General features: G+C 41.4%; 2 protein-coding genes across 7 annotated transcripts in view; one reads left to right on the forward strand and one right to left on the reverse strand.

The window, feature by feature from the left end:
• CENPP (centromere protein P) overlaps positions 1 to 18331 on the forward strand; it is a 373003-nt gene that overhangs the window by 206058 nt on the left and 148614 nt on the right. The gene's annotated exons all lie outside the window — the stretch shown is intronic.
• The window catches only part of ASPN (asporin), a 37807-nt gene that overhangs the window by 2620 nt on the left and 16856 nt on the right, over positions 1 to 18331 (reverse strand). The window contains exons 3-7 of the mRNA XM_056524041.1: positions 15606 to 15718; positions 13250 to 13463; positions 10284 to 10394; positions 8369 to 8462; positions 1761 to 1899 (exon numbers count right to left, since the gene is read on the reverse strand). Of these exons, the coding sequence (XP_056380016.1) occupies positions 1761 to 1899; positions 8369 to 8462; positions 10284 to 10394; positions 13250 to 13463; positions 15606 to 15718 (671 nt within the window). The remainder of the gene's footprint in view (positions 1 to 1760; positions 1900 to 8368; positions 8463 to 10283; positions 10395 to 13249; positions 13464 to 15605; positions 15719 to 18331) is intronic.

Below are 18331 nucleotides of genomic sequence, written 5' to 3' on the forward strand. Positions count from 1 at the left end.
TCATTCTGCAGGGAGTTGTAGTTTTGCAACAGCTGGAGGCACCCTGGTTAGAAAACACTGGTCTATTGTATGGATGCAGCTCATTTGTGTTTTGTGTGGGAGAGAGGCAAGTGACCTCACACTTACAAACAAAGAATTATGGGACTTGTAGTTGGAAGGAGGAAACTACAACAGGAAATAGCCATTTAACGAAAAGCTAGCCACAGTATTATGGTAATCTCACAACATAACATCTCACCACACAATCTCACAGCAGTTGTCACGCCCCCTCCCATAGGCTTGCATTGAGGGGGCGGAGCGTGACGTCACACGGGGCGGGGCCGTGACATCACAATGCTCCGACCCCGTGGTCACCAGTAATCAGCCCCGCAGCGAACATCCGGGGACTGATTGTAACGGGGTGCTGCATGCAAGATCACGGGGGTCCCCATCGGCGGGACCCCCACGATCAGGCATCTTATCCCCTATCCTTTGGATAGGGGATAAGATGTCTTTGCGCCGGAAAACCCCTTTAAGCTCCAAGACAAGCACAGACCCTTCCTAAGCATGTCCATTACTGCCAGGTACGTACTAAAATCACCTTATGGTGGACAACCCCTTTAAGTGTACCTATCATTTCAACAAAACTCTGACATTGAGGTTCTGATCGTTTCTGCTATTCTTTCGTTTCTGCTCAGCTCTTCACAAAAGCCGAGCGTGTGGTCTACACTTCATGATAAATAAAGCAGAAATTATGCTAAATTGGCACCTATTTTTTTGCACCGAAATTTGAAATGCTATTGGCTTAAAGGGGTAGTGCAGTGAAACATAACTTATCCCCTATCCAAAGGATAGGGGATAAGTTATAGATCTCGGGGGATCTGACCGCTGGGACACCCTGCTATCTCCTGATCAAGGCGGAATCTGCTCCAAATTCCTCATGAACATTACTTGTGAATTCCACATTGAAATTACGTAGTGGGAAAGAGCCCTTAGAATTTCAGTAAATCCAAATACAGCTTGCACGGCTTTCCTTGGGGATCTGAGCAGAAATGAAGGAGTACAGCACTCATCTGACACTTCTGCCCCTTCCTTTTAGCAATTGGTCAGGGTACAGGTGCCGATATCTCACTTTGACATGTCAAAGCCTTGTCAAATTATTAGGTACACTTTGTTATTTTGTACTGACCTTGAATTTATGTCTTAAGATGGGCATGCATATAAATCTTTACCAGTAATCAGACAATGATTGTTTTTCATTAAATAGGTACTCAATAGGAACAAAAATGTTTCAAAATCAACTGGTGCCAGAAAGTTATACAGATTTTTAAATGACTTCTATAAAAAAATCCTAATCCTTTCAGTACTTATCAGCTGCTGTATGTGCCATAAAAAGTTTTTTGTAGTTCTTTCCAGTCTGATCACAGTGCTGTTTGCTGACACCTCTGTCCGTGTCAGGAACTGTCCAGAGCAGGAGCAAATGCCCATATCAAGCCTTTTCTTCTCTGGACAGTTCCTGACATCGACTGTGATTAGACTGAAAAGAACTACACAACTTCCTCTATAGTATACAGCAGCTGGTAAGTACTTTTTATTTTTAAACAGAAGTAATTTACTAATCGTTACAACTTTCTGGCACCAGTTGATTTGATTTTTTTCCTCTCCTGAGTACCCCTTTAATTTATTTTGCTATGGTTGCAATGTTTCCCAACACATTTTACATTCATACCAGAAATAACATGTATAGTTTGTTACCTTTAAAAATATAACAAATAACCCACCTGCAGGTATTTAAGGTCAGAAATTCCAGGAGGAACCTTTTTCAGCTTGTTATTTTCTAAGTGAATTTCTCTTATTTTTGGTATGTTGGCAAGACTTCCATTTTCTACTTCTTTAATTTTATTATGACCTAAACCAAGTCTAAAAATAGAAACATCGACATTAGTTGATATTGAAAAAGCATCAACCGAATATCACTATTACAATTAGCAGAAGGGTTCTCGCCCAAAAAACTACACGGTTATGCAGTAATATATTCACTGTGATCAAATTTGAGAAATAAAATGAAATATTGTAAAGCTGGGTTCATATGGCTGAATAATCTGACAGGCGCTAGGACCGCCCGGAATTGCGCCATGAAATCAGTGGGACTCTACTGCACCGTGCGGACATTCCACTGTGTGAACATACCCTAACAGCATTCAGATGCAGATCAAACCATTGTGGGTTTTAACACTCTGTAACATAGTATATTCTGGAAGAGGTAAACCCAAACCAGAAGATTGATCTGCGTGCAGATAGAATTTTGGGGCAGTTTGCCTGGCAATTCACCTTCAAATGTACTTAAAGTAGACCTGTGGTTAGTATACAACAATCTAATTTTTATATAATTTTGTAGCCTCTGATGCCATGATTTCATTGCTGATATGATTTTTCTGCTATGCCCCCCATTACGATAATGATTTTACGATATTGTTGACTAGCTGCACTCTTCTCTGAATAGTCAAGTGGTGTGAATGCTAGGCTCAGGGTGTGAGCTTGATTCATACCCCCTCAGCTTCATATTTATACCACCTGAGCCTGATACGTGGCCCCTCAGCCTCATATTTACACCATCCTAAGCAAACTGCTCTATAAAAGGCAACAAACTTCTTTAAAACTTGTGCTGATGGTTGCACAAAATTTAGCTGCATGCATACTTCAGCCAGGACATCTGTTAAACAGGACAAGGAGGTCTAAATTCGGAGATTTCCAGGGCACTAGACTTCTGACCTGGTGCGTGCAGGAAACACCACATTCAACAGTATCTGCGTCTTCAAGATACAAATACAGTTAAAACCCATGGTATAGTAGGGAGCCCTAGGCCCTGCCCTGCTATTTCTTTGAACATGCATAGACATAACCACCTTTATCAACATGCTGACTAGAAGTGGCCTCATCCACTATGCTCCTCATAGATCAGGATCAAAATATGTTTCCTTTTTTCTTGAGAAAAAAGAAAGCACTTTACCTATTAGATGGCACAAAGTTGGTCATTTCTATTTGTGTGGGAACCTACTTTTTGGGGTTAGAAAGAAGTATTATTTTCTAGACCGACACAAATGTTCCATTTTTACTTTATACTTTTATAAGAGTACAAATAGAGTACCTTTGGGGTCAGTTCAGAAGATGTTAAAGCCAAATTATTAGTTTGCATAGGGACACTAGTGGGCGTTATTACTGTGTGGAGCATAAAAGGTCACCGAGAAGGTCATTGTTGCTGTGTGTAAGTACTATTATGGTGTGAGGTACAGATGGTGGCATTATTACTTTGTGGTGCACAAGGATGACATTGTGTGGTGCACTATTGATGTCTGTGGCGTCAATATTTTTTTTAGGCACAATATAAGGTTCTAGGTGTCTGACACTATTGTTTTATGTGGTGCTGTTGTACCCCTGACCCTAGCAGTGCCCCTGGAAGATCAGTTTTGCAGTTCTTTGCACACTGCCTTCTAATTTGAGAGAATGTGACTGTGCTGTTGGTATGATATTTCAACATTTATGGCACCATTTTTTATTTTGCCTGGGGGACACTTTTGGTGCAAAACCGTCCCTGACTACAGCCAAGAGGTGATGTGGCAAAGTAGTGTAATTTGTCTATTGAGTTGAACCAAATGTTCCCTATTACTAGTTATGTTCCACCTTGTGGTTTCTGCGCTTTCACTCAATGTAATATGAGGTAAAAGAATCTAAGTTCATAACATAACAGTTTTTAAACTGCTACTGCATTTAAGGAACCTTATCCAAAGTATTACCACAAAGAGCACTATACCACAATCAAAGGAAATTCCAGGATAGCCAAAGGAAAAAGTTATTTAACTATATCAGTCTGTACAGTGTTACTAAATCATTTTAAGGCTATTGGATTCCATTGAACCACATTATGAGTTATTTTATCCAAATTGAGAAGATTTGGAACAGTGATGACTTTTCCTAGGAGAGCCCAGCCTTCCTAAGTGACCCTAAGAGTGCAGCAAATACTTCTTGACAACTTAAGGACTCAGGGCGTACCTGTACGCCATGAGTCCGCTCCCATTCTATAACGCGGGGCCGTAGTTAATAGCGCGCAGCACTGATTGCGGTGCCACGTGCTATTAACCCTTTAGACGTGCCGTTAAAAGTTGATCACTGCACCTAAAGTGAAAGTAAAGTAATGCCGGTTAGCTCAGTGGGCTGTTCGGGATAGCTGCAGCGAAATTGCGGCATCCCAAACAGCTGGAGGACACCAGGAGGATCCCTACCTGCCTCCTGCATGTCCGATCGCCGAATGACTGCTCAGTGCCTGAGATCCAGGCATGAGCATTCAAGCGGCAGAATCACTGATCAATGTTATCCTATGGGATTACAATGATCAATGTAAAATATCAGTGTGTGCAGTGTTATAGCACCCTATGGGCTATAACATTGCAAAAAAAAAGTTAATACAGATAGTTTAACCCCTTCCCTAAAAAAAAGTTTGAATCACCCCCCTTTTCCCATAAAAAAAAAAAGTGTAAATAAAAATAAACGTGGTATCACCACGTGTGGAAATGTCCAAATTATAAAAATATATTGTTAATTAAACCGCACGGTCAATAGCGTATGGGCAAAAAAATTCAAAAGTTCAAAATAGCGTACTTTTGGTAACTTTTTATATCATGAAAAAATGAATAAAAAGCGATCAAATAGTCCAATCAATACAAAAATAGTACTGCTGAAAACTTCAGATCACAGCGCAAAAAATGAGCCCCATACCAACCCGTACGCAGAAAAAAAAAGTTATAGGGGTCAGAAATTACAATTTTAAACGTATTAATTTTCGTGCATGTAGTTATGATTTTTTACGACAAAGTCAAACCTATATAAGTAGGGTATTAGTTTAATCGTATGGACCTACAGAATAAAGAGAAGGTGCCATTTTTACAAAAAATGTACTGCGTAGAAACGGAAGCCGTTTTTTTCTTCAATTTTGTCGCACAATGATTTTTTTCTGTTTCGCCGTAGATTTTTGGGCAAAATGGCTGATGTCATTACAAAGTAGAATTGGTGGCGCAAAAAATAAGCCCTCATATGGATTTTTAGGTGCAAAATTGAAAGAATTATGATTTTTTAAAGGTGAGGAGGAAAAAATGAAAGGGCAAAAAACGGAAAAACCCTGAATCCTTAAGAGGTTAAGGAAATCACTATTCTCAGAGCATCATCAAAGGACCACAGTCCTTTCCTGCTTCAGGTCAGTGTTACTGGGCAAAAGTGGGACTCATAGGGGAGTCGCAAGACAGGAACTGCTGCTTTCCAAGAATAATTTTGGGTGCAAAATCAGTTTTGCACCCAAACAAAGCTATTTGGAATATTGTTCTATGGGGAGATGGAGTCACCAGTGGTGTGGGAATAATTTGTAAGAAATTTTTTTGTAGCATGTCCATCATCTGTAAACAGAAGAAAAACTTAGTACGAAGCAAAACTTAAAGGCAAATCTGTATATGATGGGCTAAAAATAAACAAAATTGAGATTTTGTTGGCCTGGTGAAAGTCTTAAGTTCACTGGAAAATCCTTTTGAAGCTGGTTATGGCTCTCCCCCACAACATTTTTACTTATGGACTGGGGCTGGCTTAAAGGGGTACTTTTTAAAAAAAATCAATTGGTGCCAGAATGTTAAACAGATTTTTAAATTACTTCTATTAAAAATTGTTATCCTTCCAGTATTTATCAGCTGATGCTCCAGAGGAAGTCCTTTTTTTATTTATTTTCTCTGACCTCAGTGCTTTCTGCTGACACCTCTGTCTGTCTCGGGAACTGTCCAGAGCAGGAGAGGTTTGCTCTAGGGATATGCTCCTGCTCTTGACAGTCCTATGACAGACAGAGATGTAAGCAGAGAGCACTGTGGTCAGACAGAAAAGAAATGTAAAAAGAAAAGTACTTGCTGTGGAGCATACAGCAGCAAAACTGGAAGGGTTTAGAATACCGATACCACATATACTTATATTTATTTACATGGGGTTTTTTTTTAATGGGAAAAGGGAGGTGATTTGAACTTTTATTAGGGAAGGGGTTAAATCACATTTATTAACTCTTTTTTCAAATTTTTTTTTGCAATGTTACAGCCCCCATAGGGGACTATAACATGCAGTACATTGATTGCCAGCACTGTTCAATGCATGATCAGTGTTATCAGTGGTCGATTGCTCAAGCCTGGATCTCAGGCTTGGGACAATCAGTCGTTGATCGTACGAGCCGGAGGCAGGTAACGGACCCTCTGCTCGCGTCCTAGCTGATCGGGACGTCGCGGTTTCACTGTGATGGTCCCGATCAGCCCGAGTGAGCTGCCGGGAATGCTTTTTTTTCCAGTTTAGACGCTGCAATCAACTTTGAATGGCGCGTCTAAAGGGTTAATAACGCGTGTCACCGCTATCGGTGAGGCGCGCTATTAGCCCCCGGTCCCGGCTGCCGTTAGACCCCGGGTTATATCGCGGGAGTGGGACTTAAGGCAAACAGGTATGCCCTGAGTCCCCAAGAGGTTAACCCCTTAAGGACCAGGCCCATTTGGCCTTAAAGGGGTACTCCACCCCTAGACATCTTATCCCCTATCCAAAGGATAGGGGATAAGATGTCAGATCGCCGTGGTCCCCCTACTGGGGAGCCCTGGGATCGCCGCTGCGGCACCGCACTGCACCGCTCTGCACATAATGATGGGCAATACAGGGGCTGGAGCATAGTTAAGTCACGGCTCCGCGACATCACTCTGCTCCATCCCCTGTATCGCCCATAATTACGCATAGAGCGAACTTGCTCTGTGCAGCAATGATAGCGCGGTGCCGCAGCGGCGATCCAGGGGCTCCCCAGTAGCGGGACCACGGCGATGTCTAGGGGCGGAGTACCCCTTTAAGGACCAGGCCAATTTTATTTTTGCATTTTCTTTTTCCTTCTCTCCTTCTAAAAATCATAACTCTTTTATATTTCCATCCGCAGACTCATATGAGGGCTTGTTTTTTGCGTCACCAATTTTACTTTGTAATGACATCACTTATTTTACCTTAAAATGTACTGCGCAACCAAAAAAAATATTATTTATGTGGGAAAATGTAAAAGAAAAACGCAATTTAGCAAATTTTGGAAGGTTTTGTTTTTACGCTGTACACTTTACGGTAAAAATGACATGTTTTCTTTATTCTGTGGGTCAATACGATTAAAATGATGGCCACTTTATATGCCATTTTATAATTGTACCATTTTAAAAAAAATCTAAAACAATTTTTAAAAAAAATGTATGTTTGAAATTGCCCTATTTTGACCACCTATAACTTTCTAATTTTTCCGTACACAGGGTGGTATGAGAGTTCGTTTTTGCGCCGTTATCTGTAGTTTTTATCAGTACCATTTTTACCATATTTTACTTTTTATTCATTTTTTATAATTTTTTTTATTTTTTTTAAATAAAATGTGACAAGCAGCAATTTTGGACTTTTTTTTTTTTTTTTTTTCCTTTCACGCCATCCACCATACGGGATAATTAACAATATATTTTGATAGTTAAGAGTATCGCACACGGCGATACCAAATATGTTTATTAATTTTTTTATTTTATTTTTTACGCTTTTTTGGGGGTAAAATGGGAAAAACGGATTATTTACATTTTTATTGGGGGAGGGGATTTTTCACTTTTTTTTTTATTTATTAATTTTTTTGCCTTTTTTTTTTACACTTTTTATGTCCCCATAGGGGACTATTTATAGCAATCATTTGATTGCTGATACTGTTCAGTGCTATGCATAGGGTCTCAGACCAGAGCAGAAGACCCCAGGAGACGGACGGAGGCAGGTATGGAAGATCGGATCCCCTAGGTAGCGCTGTGGGCTATCTGCTCATCCATTTAAAGTACCACACTGTCGCAGATGCCGTAATCTGTATCGATCATGGCATCTGAGGGGGTTAATGGCAGACATCCGCGCGATCCCGGATGTCTGCCATTACCAGCGGTTCTCTTGCTGCTGATGGCAGCCAGGACTTGGTGCGCATTACGTGAGCACCGGTCCGGTGCTCGCGGTCATGGAGGAGCGTAAATGTACGTCATGGTGCGTTAAGTACCACTGCACCATGACCTACATTTACGTCCATTTTCGTTAAGGGGTTAATGGGGTTATCCATACAATTGGCCAACAAACAGATTACTGTACCATGAATAAATAAAAAAATCTTCATTTTATTTACGGTAATTATTATTAGGGACACCGTGTGCATGAGACTTTTTCTTGTGCTTTTGTGTTTGTTTGTATTTTTGTTTGAAAATGTTGAAAAATTTAGTTTTAAAGACTACAATGCAGTATTGTAAAGTCGCTAAATATTAAAAACCACCAGAACAATATGATTTTTTACCTCTGCAGTTCTTTGTAGCGTATAAAGTCCTCAAGCTCTACTGATGAAATTTTGTTGTGGTCAAGATGAAGCTCATAGATTGATGATGGCAGACCTGTGTAAAAATTGGCAGTATTATTACAGTTAAAGAAGTGCTTTACATCATAAACAGCAGTAGACCCCTACACCATTTTGATATCTGTTTCCAACACAGTACCATAGATCTGAGTTCTGAGAGCTGCTTAAAGGTACCCATTCACCTTGGACTGAACCTGTCGCCTTTTGGCTGGTTTGGCTGACTGTCTAACGTGTATCCTGATCCTCCAATGTAGATAATGTATTCTGCATATCGGAAACATGATCGGCTGTATCAAACATTTGTGTGTGTAAGTCAGGAGAGAGAACTGTCAGCCGAACAAACTTTTGGCCAGTTATTGAAAATGTATGACCACTTTAAAGAGGTACTCTAGCATTTGACACCTTATTCCCTATCCACAGGATAGCAGATAAATGTCTGATCCCCATTCTTGCCCCCCCCCCCCCAAATTGGAAACCCCCCTTTGGCATTTGTATGCCGTAATAGGCTAAATGGACAAGTGTTCTTTATTAAAGAAATGAAGGGTAGCCTGGCTTATCAGCTGACAATCCTCTGATGAACAGCTGGCATTGCTGGGAAAAGTAGTCGTTGTAGTATAAATTAGGGTTCGACCGATTATCGGTATGGCCGATATTATCGCCCGATAATCACGATTTTGTGCATTATCGGTATCGGCAATTACCTTGCCGATAAGCCAATAATGCCAGCCCCCACCGCACTGCGAACGCCCCCCCCCCCCGACCCGCCGCACCGCGACCGCCCCCCCTGACCCACCGCACCGCGTCGCACCCCCCACCGTAGTGCTGGGCGGTATACCGGTATGAACCGGATACCGTTTTTTTTTTCTCCCACGGTATGGATTTTTGCCCATACCGCTATACCGGTCGGGCCCCTCCCCCACCCTCCGAGTCAATAAAAAAAATTAAACTTACCCATAATGGGGGTGGTCCGGGCCATCCATCCTTCCTGTAGTGTCCGGCGGCATTCTGGGTGTAGGGTGCGCCTTGACGTCAGGTGCGTCGCTGCGCAGCGGCATCTATGCAGCGTTACTAGGCCGGAGCCTGCCCGGAGTGGAGAAGAGGACCCCCGGAGATGAAGGACAGCCCGGACCGGTTCACCCTCCACCCGGAATGCCGCCGTACACTACAGGAAGGATGGATGGCCCGGACCACCCTCCCCGGACGGTCCCTGTAGCAACTGGGAAGGTGAGTCAGGGTTCTGGGATGGACAGGGGTCTGTATAATATACTATACCTACAGTAGGCCCTCCAGCTGTTGCAAAACTACAACTCCCAGCATGCCCGGACAGCCAACGGCTGGAGGCACCCCTAGGCGCGGTGCGGCGCGGCGGGGGGATCGGTGGCGGTGATAGGTCTCGGGACCCCTGGACAAGCATGGGGAGAGAAGCGGGTGGAGGCGGCGGCCTATGGCACCGCAAAAGCCACTGCAGTTAATTGATTTAAAGCGCCCGCTTTAAATCAATTATCTGCAGCGGTGTCGCGGGGGAATAAATAGCCAATAAGCCGATAATAGCCGATAAGTTATAAGTTATTGGCTATCGGCCCTAACCTCCACCGATTATCGGTATCGGCCCTAAAAAACCGATATCGGTCAATCCCTAGTATAAATGTATAACTACTTGCCAGCTATCCAGATGAATGGCTGGCCATATAAAACATGGAAAGACCGGCTGTAAAACAGTGGGAGTCACTCATTGTTTGCAGCTTTCTTGTGGACTTAGTCCAAGAAAACTCAAGAAATACATTTAAAAAGTTATTTTGAACATTCTGCAAGACTTCTGTAGTTTATTTATTTGCAAATCAAGTAAAATATTTCCAACCTTTAGGGATGGTTGTCAGTTTGGCTTCTGCAATCCTAACATGGAAGACGGTCAATCCTTCAAATGCTCCCGGTTCTATTCCTTCATTATCAAGTGGATTTGCACTCATTTCTGTCAAACATAGACAACTATTAGCAGTGGGATATGCATGTGTAATGTGATAAATAAAGCTGTGGATTACTTCTACAGTTTGTGATGCACTTAAAGGAGTTGTCCTATGATTCAGCATCACATTTTTCGGTGCCATAATTTTTCAACTGATTACCTCTCAGAACATTCTTCTCATTTGTGCCCAGGTCCCCAGCTCTATCTTTATGTCCTATATGTTGTGTGACTATTAGCAATAATAAGAGCAGCGGAAACATCAGAAAGTAAAACCACATTGTTCTCCTAAAAAAGTAGAAAAGGAATTGGTGGAAGAGCCAAGTGTCCTTTGCTTGGATATTGAGTTGTGTTGACATGAATAAATTCTAAAATGAAGTCCCCTTTTATTGAATGAACTGTTAAACAATGTTATACCTAATACAGGTCCTGAAGGGGCTGAATATCACCATACAACCCCATGGACCAGAATTAGCTGTAACACAGTGTATTAGTTTTGCCTAAAATATTCATTACAGCTATTTCTGTAACTTCCATAGACTGGACATTTGTGCCCATCTCTCTACTCACCCTTCCTTCTTCTCTTGAGGGTAATATATATTGTGTAGAAAAAAATCCCTTAGGCTGTGTTCACACATGTCCGGTGTCCAGCTCAGTGAACCCAGCCTAAATTTGTCCACAACTGATAACAAAAGTGCATCAGTTGTTAGTATCAGATGTTCTTTAATTGTGCATGTCAGACGGGACCACAGCAAGATGTGTTCCCCCTCCCTAGCACCCATGTGGTGTTTTCCTCCATTCAATGTCCAACTTGAGACTGTGAACTGTACTATTCAAATGAATGGGAACAGTTCTACAATCAGTTTCCCGCTGGTGTTTTTCAACATCTTTGGAGGGAAATGTTGCCAAATTATGCATATATGTGAAAAGGGTCATAAAGGGTACATCCGATTATGGCTCCACCATAAGGATATGTTTTTAGATTTAGCTGTAACTTCTGAGACTTGCGCGAGGCCTCAAAGATCAGGATATGGTTCCATGAAAAGATGTACACATTATGTAAGCTGCTGCAAAAAGTTTAAGTTTATTTGAACCTAGTTGGGTTCAAATAAATATTTTAATTAATAAAGGGTAGAAAATTCAACCTGTTGTCAAAGCAAAACGGTGCTCAAAGATTAACCTAGTCTTTAATGTAAAACAGCCATATCAGCATAAAGAAAAGCACAATTTTGGTAAAATCGGATATATTGCAATAGAAAACAAATAAAAACTACTGTACATTAAGTGGCACTGCAGTTTGCAGAATAGCATTCTCATAATGCCACCATGCCCCTTTTTCTAATGCTATATAATCTGTAGCATGTACGGTATATAGCATCACCACAAACTCACTGTTGCCCTAAGCAGAAGAAGAAAAAAGCAACAATGGGAAGAATTCCGGCATGATCAATTTTTATGCAATTGTCTCAAATTGCCTATGGCTTTTTTCTTCTCTAGGAAAATGTTTTTAAATGTAGTAATATGGGTAGTGAGGTGTCCTTGTAGCATCATTTGATACCAAGATGTTAGCAGCTGATCCTTCTAGGTCCTCCAAATTCTGAGGTGGGCCCTCCATAAATTAGATTTGATTTTCCAGCACATTCCACATATACTTGATCGGATTAAAATATGGAGAATTTGAAAGCCAAGTCAACACCTTGAGCTCTTTCATGTTCCAATACTAAACAATTTCTGCAGTGTGGTTTGGCATTATGCTGCCGAAGGCACTGCAATGAGGAATTTTTTATCGGCAACAAGGTTAGGATAGGTGGCTTGTGAAAATGAAATATGTCCATATGAATACCTGGACCCAATGTTTTCCCAACAGAAAGTGTCTATAGCAACACACTATTTCTGCCAGACTGCTTTTTTTTCCCATATTGCATCCTGCTGCCATATATTTCACAGGCAGGCAACTCACACCCAGCTGTACAGGAAAATGTGATTCAACAGGCTAGGTCACCTTCTCCCAGTGGTTTAGTTATGTTGCTCATGCCCTTTTTGGCAGTGGGCAGGGATCAGAGCTCTGACTATTCTCCTGCTATTCAGCCCAATACAAAAGTTGTGATACTCTGTGTATTTTGGCATCTTTTTTTTTTTTTATAGCGAGAGTCAACTTTTCCAGCAATTTATGCCACAGAAGTTCTACTGGACTGGCTAGACTTTGCATCCCAAGCGCACCATTGAGCCTTGAACTTCTGTGACCCTGTCGCCAGTTCACAGATTGTCCTTCCTTGAATCACATTTAGTAGGTACTAGCCACTGCCATGCTGTGAACTCTTCACGTCACTTGCCTTTTTTTGAGATGCACTGTCCCGAAGATCTAAAAATCTTTCATAATTTGTAATTTCTCTCAATTACTTAGATCCTTACATGTAAATTTTTCTGCTTTCATGACATAAGCTAGAACTGTTTACTTGCTCCCTAATCTATCCTACCCATTAGCAGATGCCATCTCTAATGATGCTATAATTTTTCGTCACTTTACCAGTCAGTGGTTTTAATTTTATGGCTGATCGGTGTGTGTATATTGTACACAAATCATTACTATCGTGTTCCCCTTAAAATCCATCTATTTTTATATTTTAGCCATGGCGTTTAGATTCTTTGTCCCAGGGTATATACATGTCTGTAATTGTTCTGAGTAATAGCCGAAAGTTTTTACATTGTGTATCTGCAAATTAGTAAAGAATGATGCATCTGACAAATACCTGTAGGAACAATGGCTGTTACAAGCTTCGCCATAAAATGTCAGATATTCCTGCAAAGTCTTGAAATTCCGTGACATGCTTCCAATTATTAATATCCCCTGGAGACACACCTACCTAAAACGTGTAAGGACGCCATGCCTTTAAAGGAATCCTTTTGTACTTTTTTAACTTTGTTGTCATGAATTCTTAACTCTGCCAAGGATTTTGGAAGGTTGGATGGAATTTCTGTGAGCTGATTGTGGGACAGGTAGAGTCTCCGTAACTTGTTTGTTGACTCGAAGGCTTTTGGGTGAACTTTGTATAGCTTATTGTTGTTAAGAAACAAGGCCTAGATAAATAACAAGTACAGGTTATAAAACAGTTTAGAGTAATGTTAAGATTGCCACAAACTCATTCACATAATGTTTCATCTTCCTGTAGTTTTACAGATGTCCTGTTACACATCACTGCTTTTATTAGTCAAACGCTGGATGGATTAAAATATATCTTTGGATTTGACAAACATTTGGATAATAAACAAGTTATGAATTAAAAAGCTGGGACATTCTCTCATTGTTAAAATGGTGGAGAACATACATTTTATACACCCATTAAAGTCTGTCTGCACCCTGCCAAAGCTCTTTGAACATAATGAAATGCGTCAGTCTCCAGGCTAAAAACCAATGGGACTGTGCATTCATAGAGTTAGCCACAAGCAAACTTTTGACTCTTAGCAGGCCATTTTATTCACATAGATTAAAGTTTATTAAAGATTTGTTCACACTTATTTAGTTATTTTTCATCAGGTTTCCTTGACAACTAGAACAACAGAGTATGTTGCACCATCCTATCTAGTCATAAAGAAATCAAAGCCGTAACATAGAAAATGCACAAAAAATATAGCATCTTTCTATCTCTTCTGCTTTGATCCTATTTCATCTAATTGTAAGTAAATTTTTTATCAATTCTATTACAAAATGTTCTGTTCTGTTAGGTCAGTGGAATCTGTCAGGATCAGGTACAAAGCGGATCTTAATGCATATATCATTGTTGGTCTTGATCATGGCTGCCAAATCACAGGACCTTAGAGTAGGGTTTGTTCATATAGTACATTCAGGATTCCATGCCTAAATCTACATCAGGTCCAAAAGCATTCTTGAAAATAAATAATTTACCATGAATCACAATAGGACTAAGAGCCATTTTAAATGGATTATTGCATGCGCCAGTCACTGGATCATTTGTCAGCCATTCCCTGCTATATGTGAATATGTGCGGCCAATAGTTGTCCCGTGTAATAGTGTGTACCTGGCATTAATCATTGTGTTCTATGTTACTCGTTTGCCTCTGAGTCAAACTTAGGAGCAGTGGCTAAGTACACTTTAGGTTTTTACTCTTTGTCTTGTTCCCAGAGGGGAAAAGCAGGATTTTTACAGACAGAGAGTACAAAGTCTCTTCCTGTGGGTGGTCCCAGAGTAAGTAGCAGCTGGCCAGGCAGGCAGTAGTAAAACTGGTGCAGGCATGAGTAGTAGAATGACAGTCAGGTAGTAAAGTTAAAGGGGTACTCCGCTGGAAACATCTTATCCCCTATCCAAAAGATAGGGGATAAGATGTTAGATTGTGGGGGTCCCCAGTGGCGGGATGCCCGCGATATAACATCTTATCCCCTATCTTTTGGCGTGGCACCCCTGTCATTCAGTGCATGGAGCGGAGTTTTCATCATGCCCCCTCCTATAGACATGAATGGAGGGGGTGTGGCGTGACGTCACGAACGCGGAAGCTGCAAGCTTCCGTGCTCCGGATGCCGCCGCTGCCGGCCTGGAGATCACGGGGGACCTCCACAATCCACCATCTTATCCCCTATTCTTTGGATAGGGGATAACATGTTTCAAACGGAGCACCCCTTTAAGTTCAGTGGTAGCGAAGATTTGTGGCAGGCAGCACAGGTTCCATGACAGGTTGCGGCAGATAAGACGTGGTATAGGTTCAGTGTCTGAGTGGGGGGTCTTGTACAGCAGAGGTAGTTTAGTAGAGTCAGGCAGAGGCAATGTCAGGTAAGCAGATACAGATCAGGATAGCAGATTGGGAACACACATCATTGCTATGACAAAATCACACTTTTGCTCAGGTGATCAGGTAGAGCATTCTTAAATAGGTAGTGACAGGCAAGGATAGCTACAGTGCACATTAGAGAAGCAAGCACTGTCCCTATTAGCCAAACCAGAAACCGCTCTCTAGGTTTGGCATGGTTCTGCAACTCAGTTCTATTGAAGTGAATGGAGCCAAGTTGTAAATCCACACCCAATCTGGAGACAGACGTGGAACTGTTTTTGAAAGAAATTAGCTGTGTTTTAATCCTGGTGTGTGGGCATACCCTTACTCCGAGTCACAGCAGAGGAAAGATTTTTTTCTTCTTTTATTTATTTTTTTAAATAATACATAATTGGTTTTGGTAAAAAGCAGAAAACACTGTAAACAATGCATAGCTTACTGAAAGAGCTGTAAGACCTTGTAGATCCTTTTCTTTAATCTCTTTTATTTTGTTGTTCTGAAGATCTAATAATCTTGTATCAGAAGGAATTTTGGCTGGTATGGATGCCAAACCTGTAAATTGTACAAAGAAATATTGTCACTGTATAATATTTTGTACGTGTTGTAGTGTAAAATAGTAAATACCATGCAGTACAGACATTCTGAAAAAAATGAAATAACCTGAGAAACTCAATTTATTGTATAATTTATGTGAGAAATAGTAAAAAAAAATATACAGTAAAATCTCCCTTAACGGATACCTCCCAATAGGGGACACCTCCCAATAGCGGACAGTTTTTAATTCCTTGGCAGAGTCCCATAAGACTTAATGTATTTGCACCCTCCGAATAGGGGACACTACCACTAGCAGATGCGAACACACCTGAAAGGGGACAAAACACTTCTTATTAAGTACACAGGGCCGCCGTCAGGAGGTACAGCCAATACCCCAGTATGGGGCCCAGGAACCCAGGCCTCCGATGCACCCCCATGCAGAAGCCCCAGCATAGAAGCAGAAGACTGCTGTTTAAACAGTGGTCTCCTGCTTCTGTACATCTGCCGGCCACATCATTCACCCCCCTCCCTCCCTGATTACCCTGTGCCACTTTATTTCCCCTGTGCCAAAACATCCCCCCCTCTTTTACCCCCTGTGCCTCATCATTTCCTCTTGATCCTCCCCTGTGCTATTTAAGTCCACCTTTATTACCCTCTGTGCAAATTCATCACCCCCTCTTTACCACCCCCTGTGCCATTCATTCCCCCCCGTGCCATTTCATTACCCCCCCCCCCCCCCCCGTGCCATTTAATTACCCCTTTTTCCCTATGTGGCACAGGGGGTAATGGGGGAATAATTTGGGCCAAGGTACGGTGGAATAAGGTGGTGCAGAGTATGAAGGGGGGATGAAATGATACGGGGGGGGGGGGTAGGGGGGTGATTAAAAGCCACTGGGAGATTCTACTGTAATATTGCTTTTTATCATGTTTTATAGGTAATTACACAGTACAGTATTTGATCATTTAGAAAGATTTTTGAGCCCTTTTCCCCAATAGGGGATATCTCTCAATCGCAGACACTTTTTTTATTGCCCGTGAGTATTGGGAGATTCTACTGTACATTGACCTAATGCATTAACTTTAGAAAAGGAGATCTGCCAGAAGCGTATATTCTCATGTGGCAGATCTGTTGCAAAAATGTATGTAAATGGCCGGTTAAGTCCATTAATAGCAATTTATCTGTCATTGGAACACTGTGGTATACAGTAGCATACCATTTGGCCAGTATTTCAATATAGAACACAAAGTAGCTTTGGAAAGGTTGTGAATGAGGCCTTAGAGGACTTTTCTATGACTTTTCTGATGACTTTTAGGGTATCCACCACATGCAATAAAGAAGAAATAGTGGCACTCACCCTTCTGTAGAAATATTCATATCTTTATTGTAAAGGTGCACTTACAAAAATTGGGCAGCAGGGAGACAGGAGGGATACCTAGCGGCTACAGGCGTTTCTTGCATCAACTGTTGACCCTAAGAAGGTATACCATATACTGCAGCACCAAAGAAGTGTATGTTGATGCAAAAAACTGCTCTAGCCGCTAGGTATGCTCCCATTGTCTCCCTGCTGCACATTTTTTTGCACATGCACCTTTACAATAAAGATATGAAGATTTCTACAGAAGGGTGGATTCCACTATTTCTTCTTTATTACATGTGGTGGATATAATAGACTTATGCTATAGTGAGCACCCCCTTATGAATCAGCAGTGATCACTACCTGGAAGGATGGGTTCAGGTGTGCATGCCTATAAGAGGTATAGCAGTTCCAAAACTGATCTACATAAGATTGAATTGTATTTCTATCTTTAGGGTACTCCATGGGGGGGTCTGATGTCAGTTACCTCAACCAATCAGCTGTTTGAAGGGATTGCAGCATTCAAGTGAGTAGGGCTGAGCTCCAATACCAGGCAGAGCTATTACAGTTTGTCCAGAACTGGTAAACAATTAAAATGCAGCATCGCTTCCCCCTCAACCAGCTGATCGTGAGGGTGCCAGGAGCATGACAAATGTTTTGTGCATTCACACCACGTTTTTGCAATACAGTTCCCGTATCAGGTTTTTTTATGAAAAACGGATTCCTCAAAACCAGACTAAGGCTGCACTGACCTCTCGTTTTTGCAATACGGGTCCCGTATCCTGTTTCTGTAAAAAAATAAATAAAATAAAAACAGTAGTGTGCAAACCGGATGTAACCGTACGCACATAAGGTTCAATATGGTTCCCATAGAACTCCATTTTAAAATAACCGTATACAGGTTGGATATGGTTTTTCAACCGGACTTCAAACCATGGTAGACTACGGTTTTGTGTGCGGAAAGAAACCACATACAACCGTAAATGAAGCAAAACATACGCAACCGGATGCTATGGTTGTCATACGGTTTGTCAATGTAATGTCTATGCATACGGTTTGGAATGCGGTTCAATTCGTTTTTTTTGCTTAAACCGGATACGGCAACCGTATTGCAAAAACGAGATGTGAATGCAGCCTAAACTGCATCAAAACGTGTGTACAAATTTCAACCCGTATACAGTTAAAAACCGTATACGGATTTCCGGTTGCATCCGTTTTTTAAGAAAAAAACGTATACCTTTTTAACTTTTCACTCCATTTTGAATAAAGTTTCACT

Source organism: Hyla sarda, chromosome 6 (genome assembly GCF_029499605.1).
Source record: "Hyla sarda isolate aHylSar1 chromosome 6, aHylSar1.hap1, whole genome shotgun sequence".
Lineage (NCBI taxonomy): Eukaryota > Metazoa > Chordata > Amphibia > Anura > Hylidae > Hyla > Hyla sarda.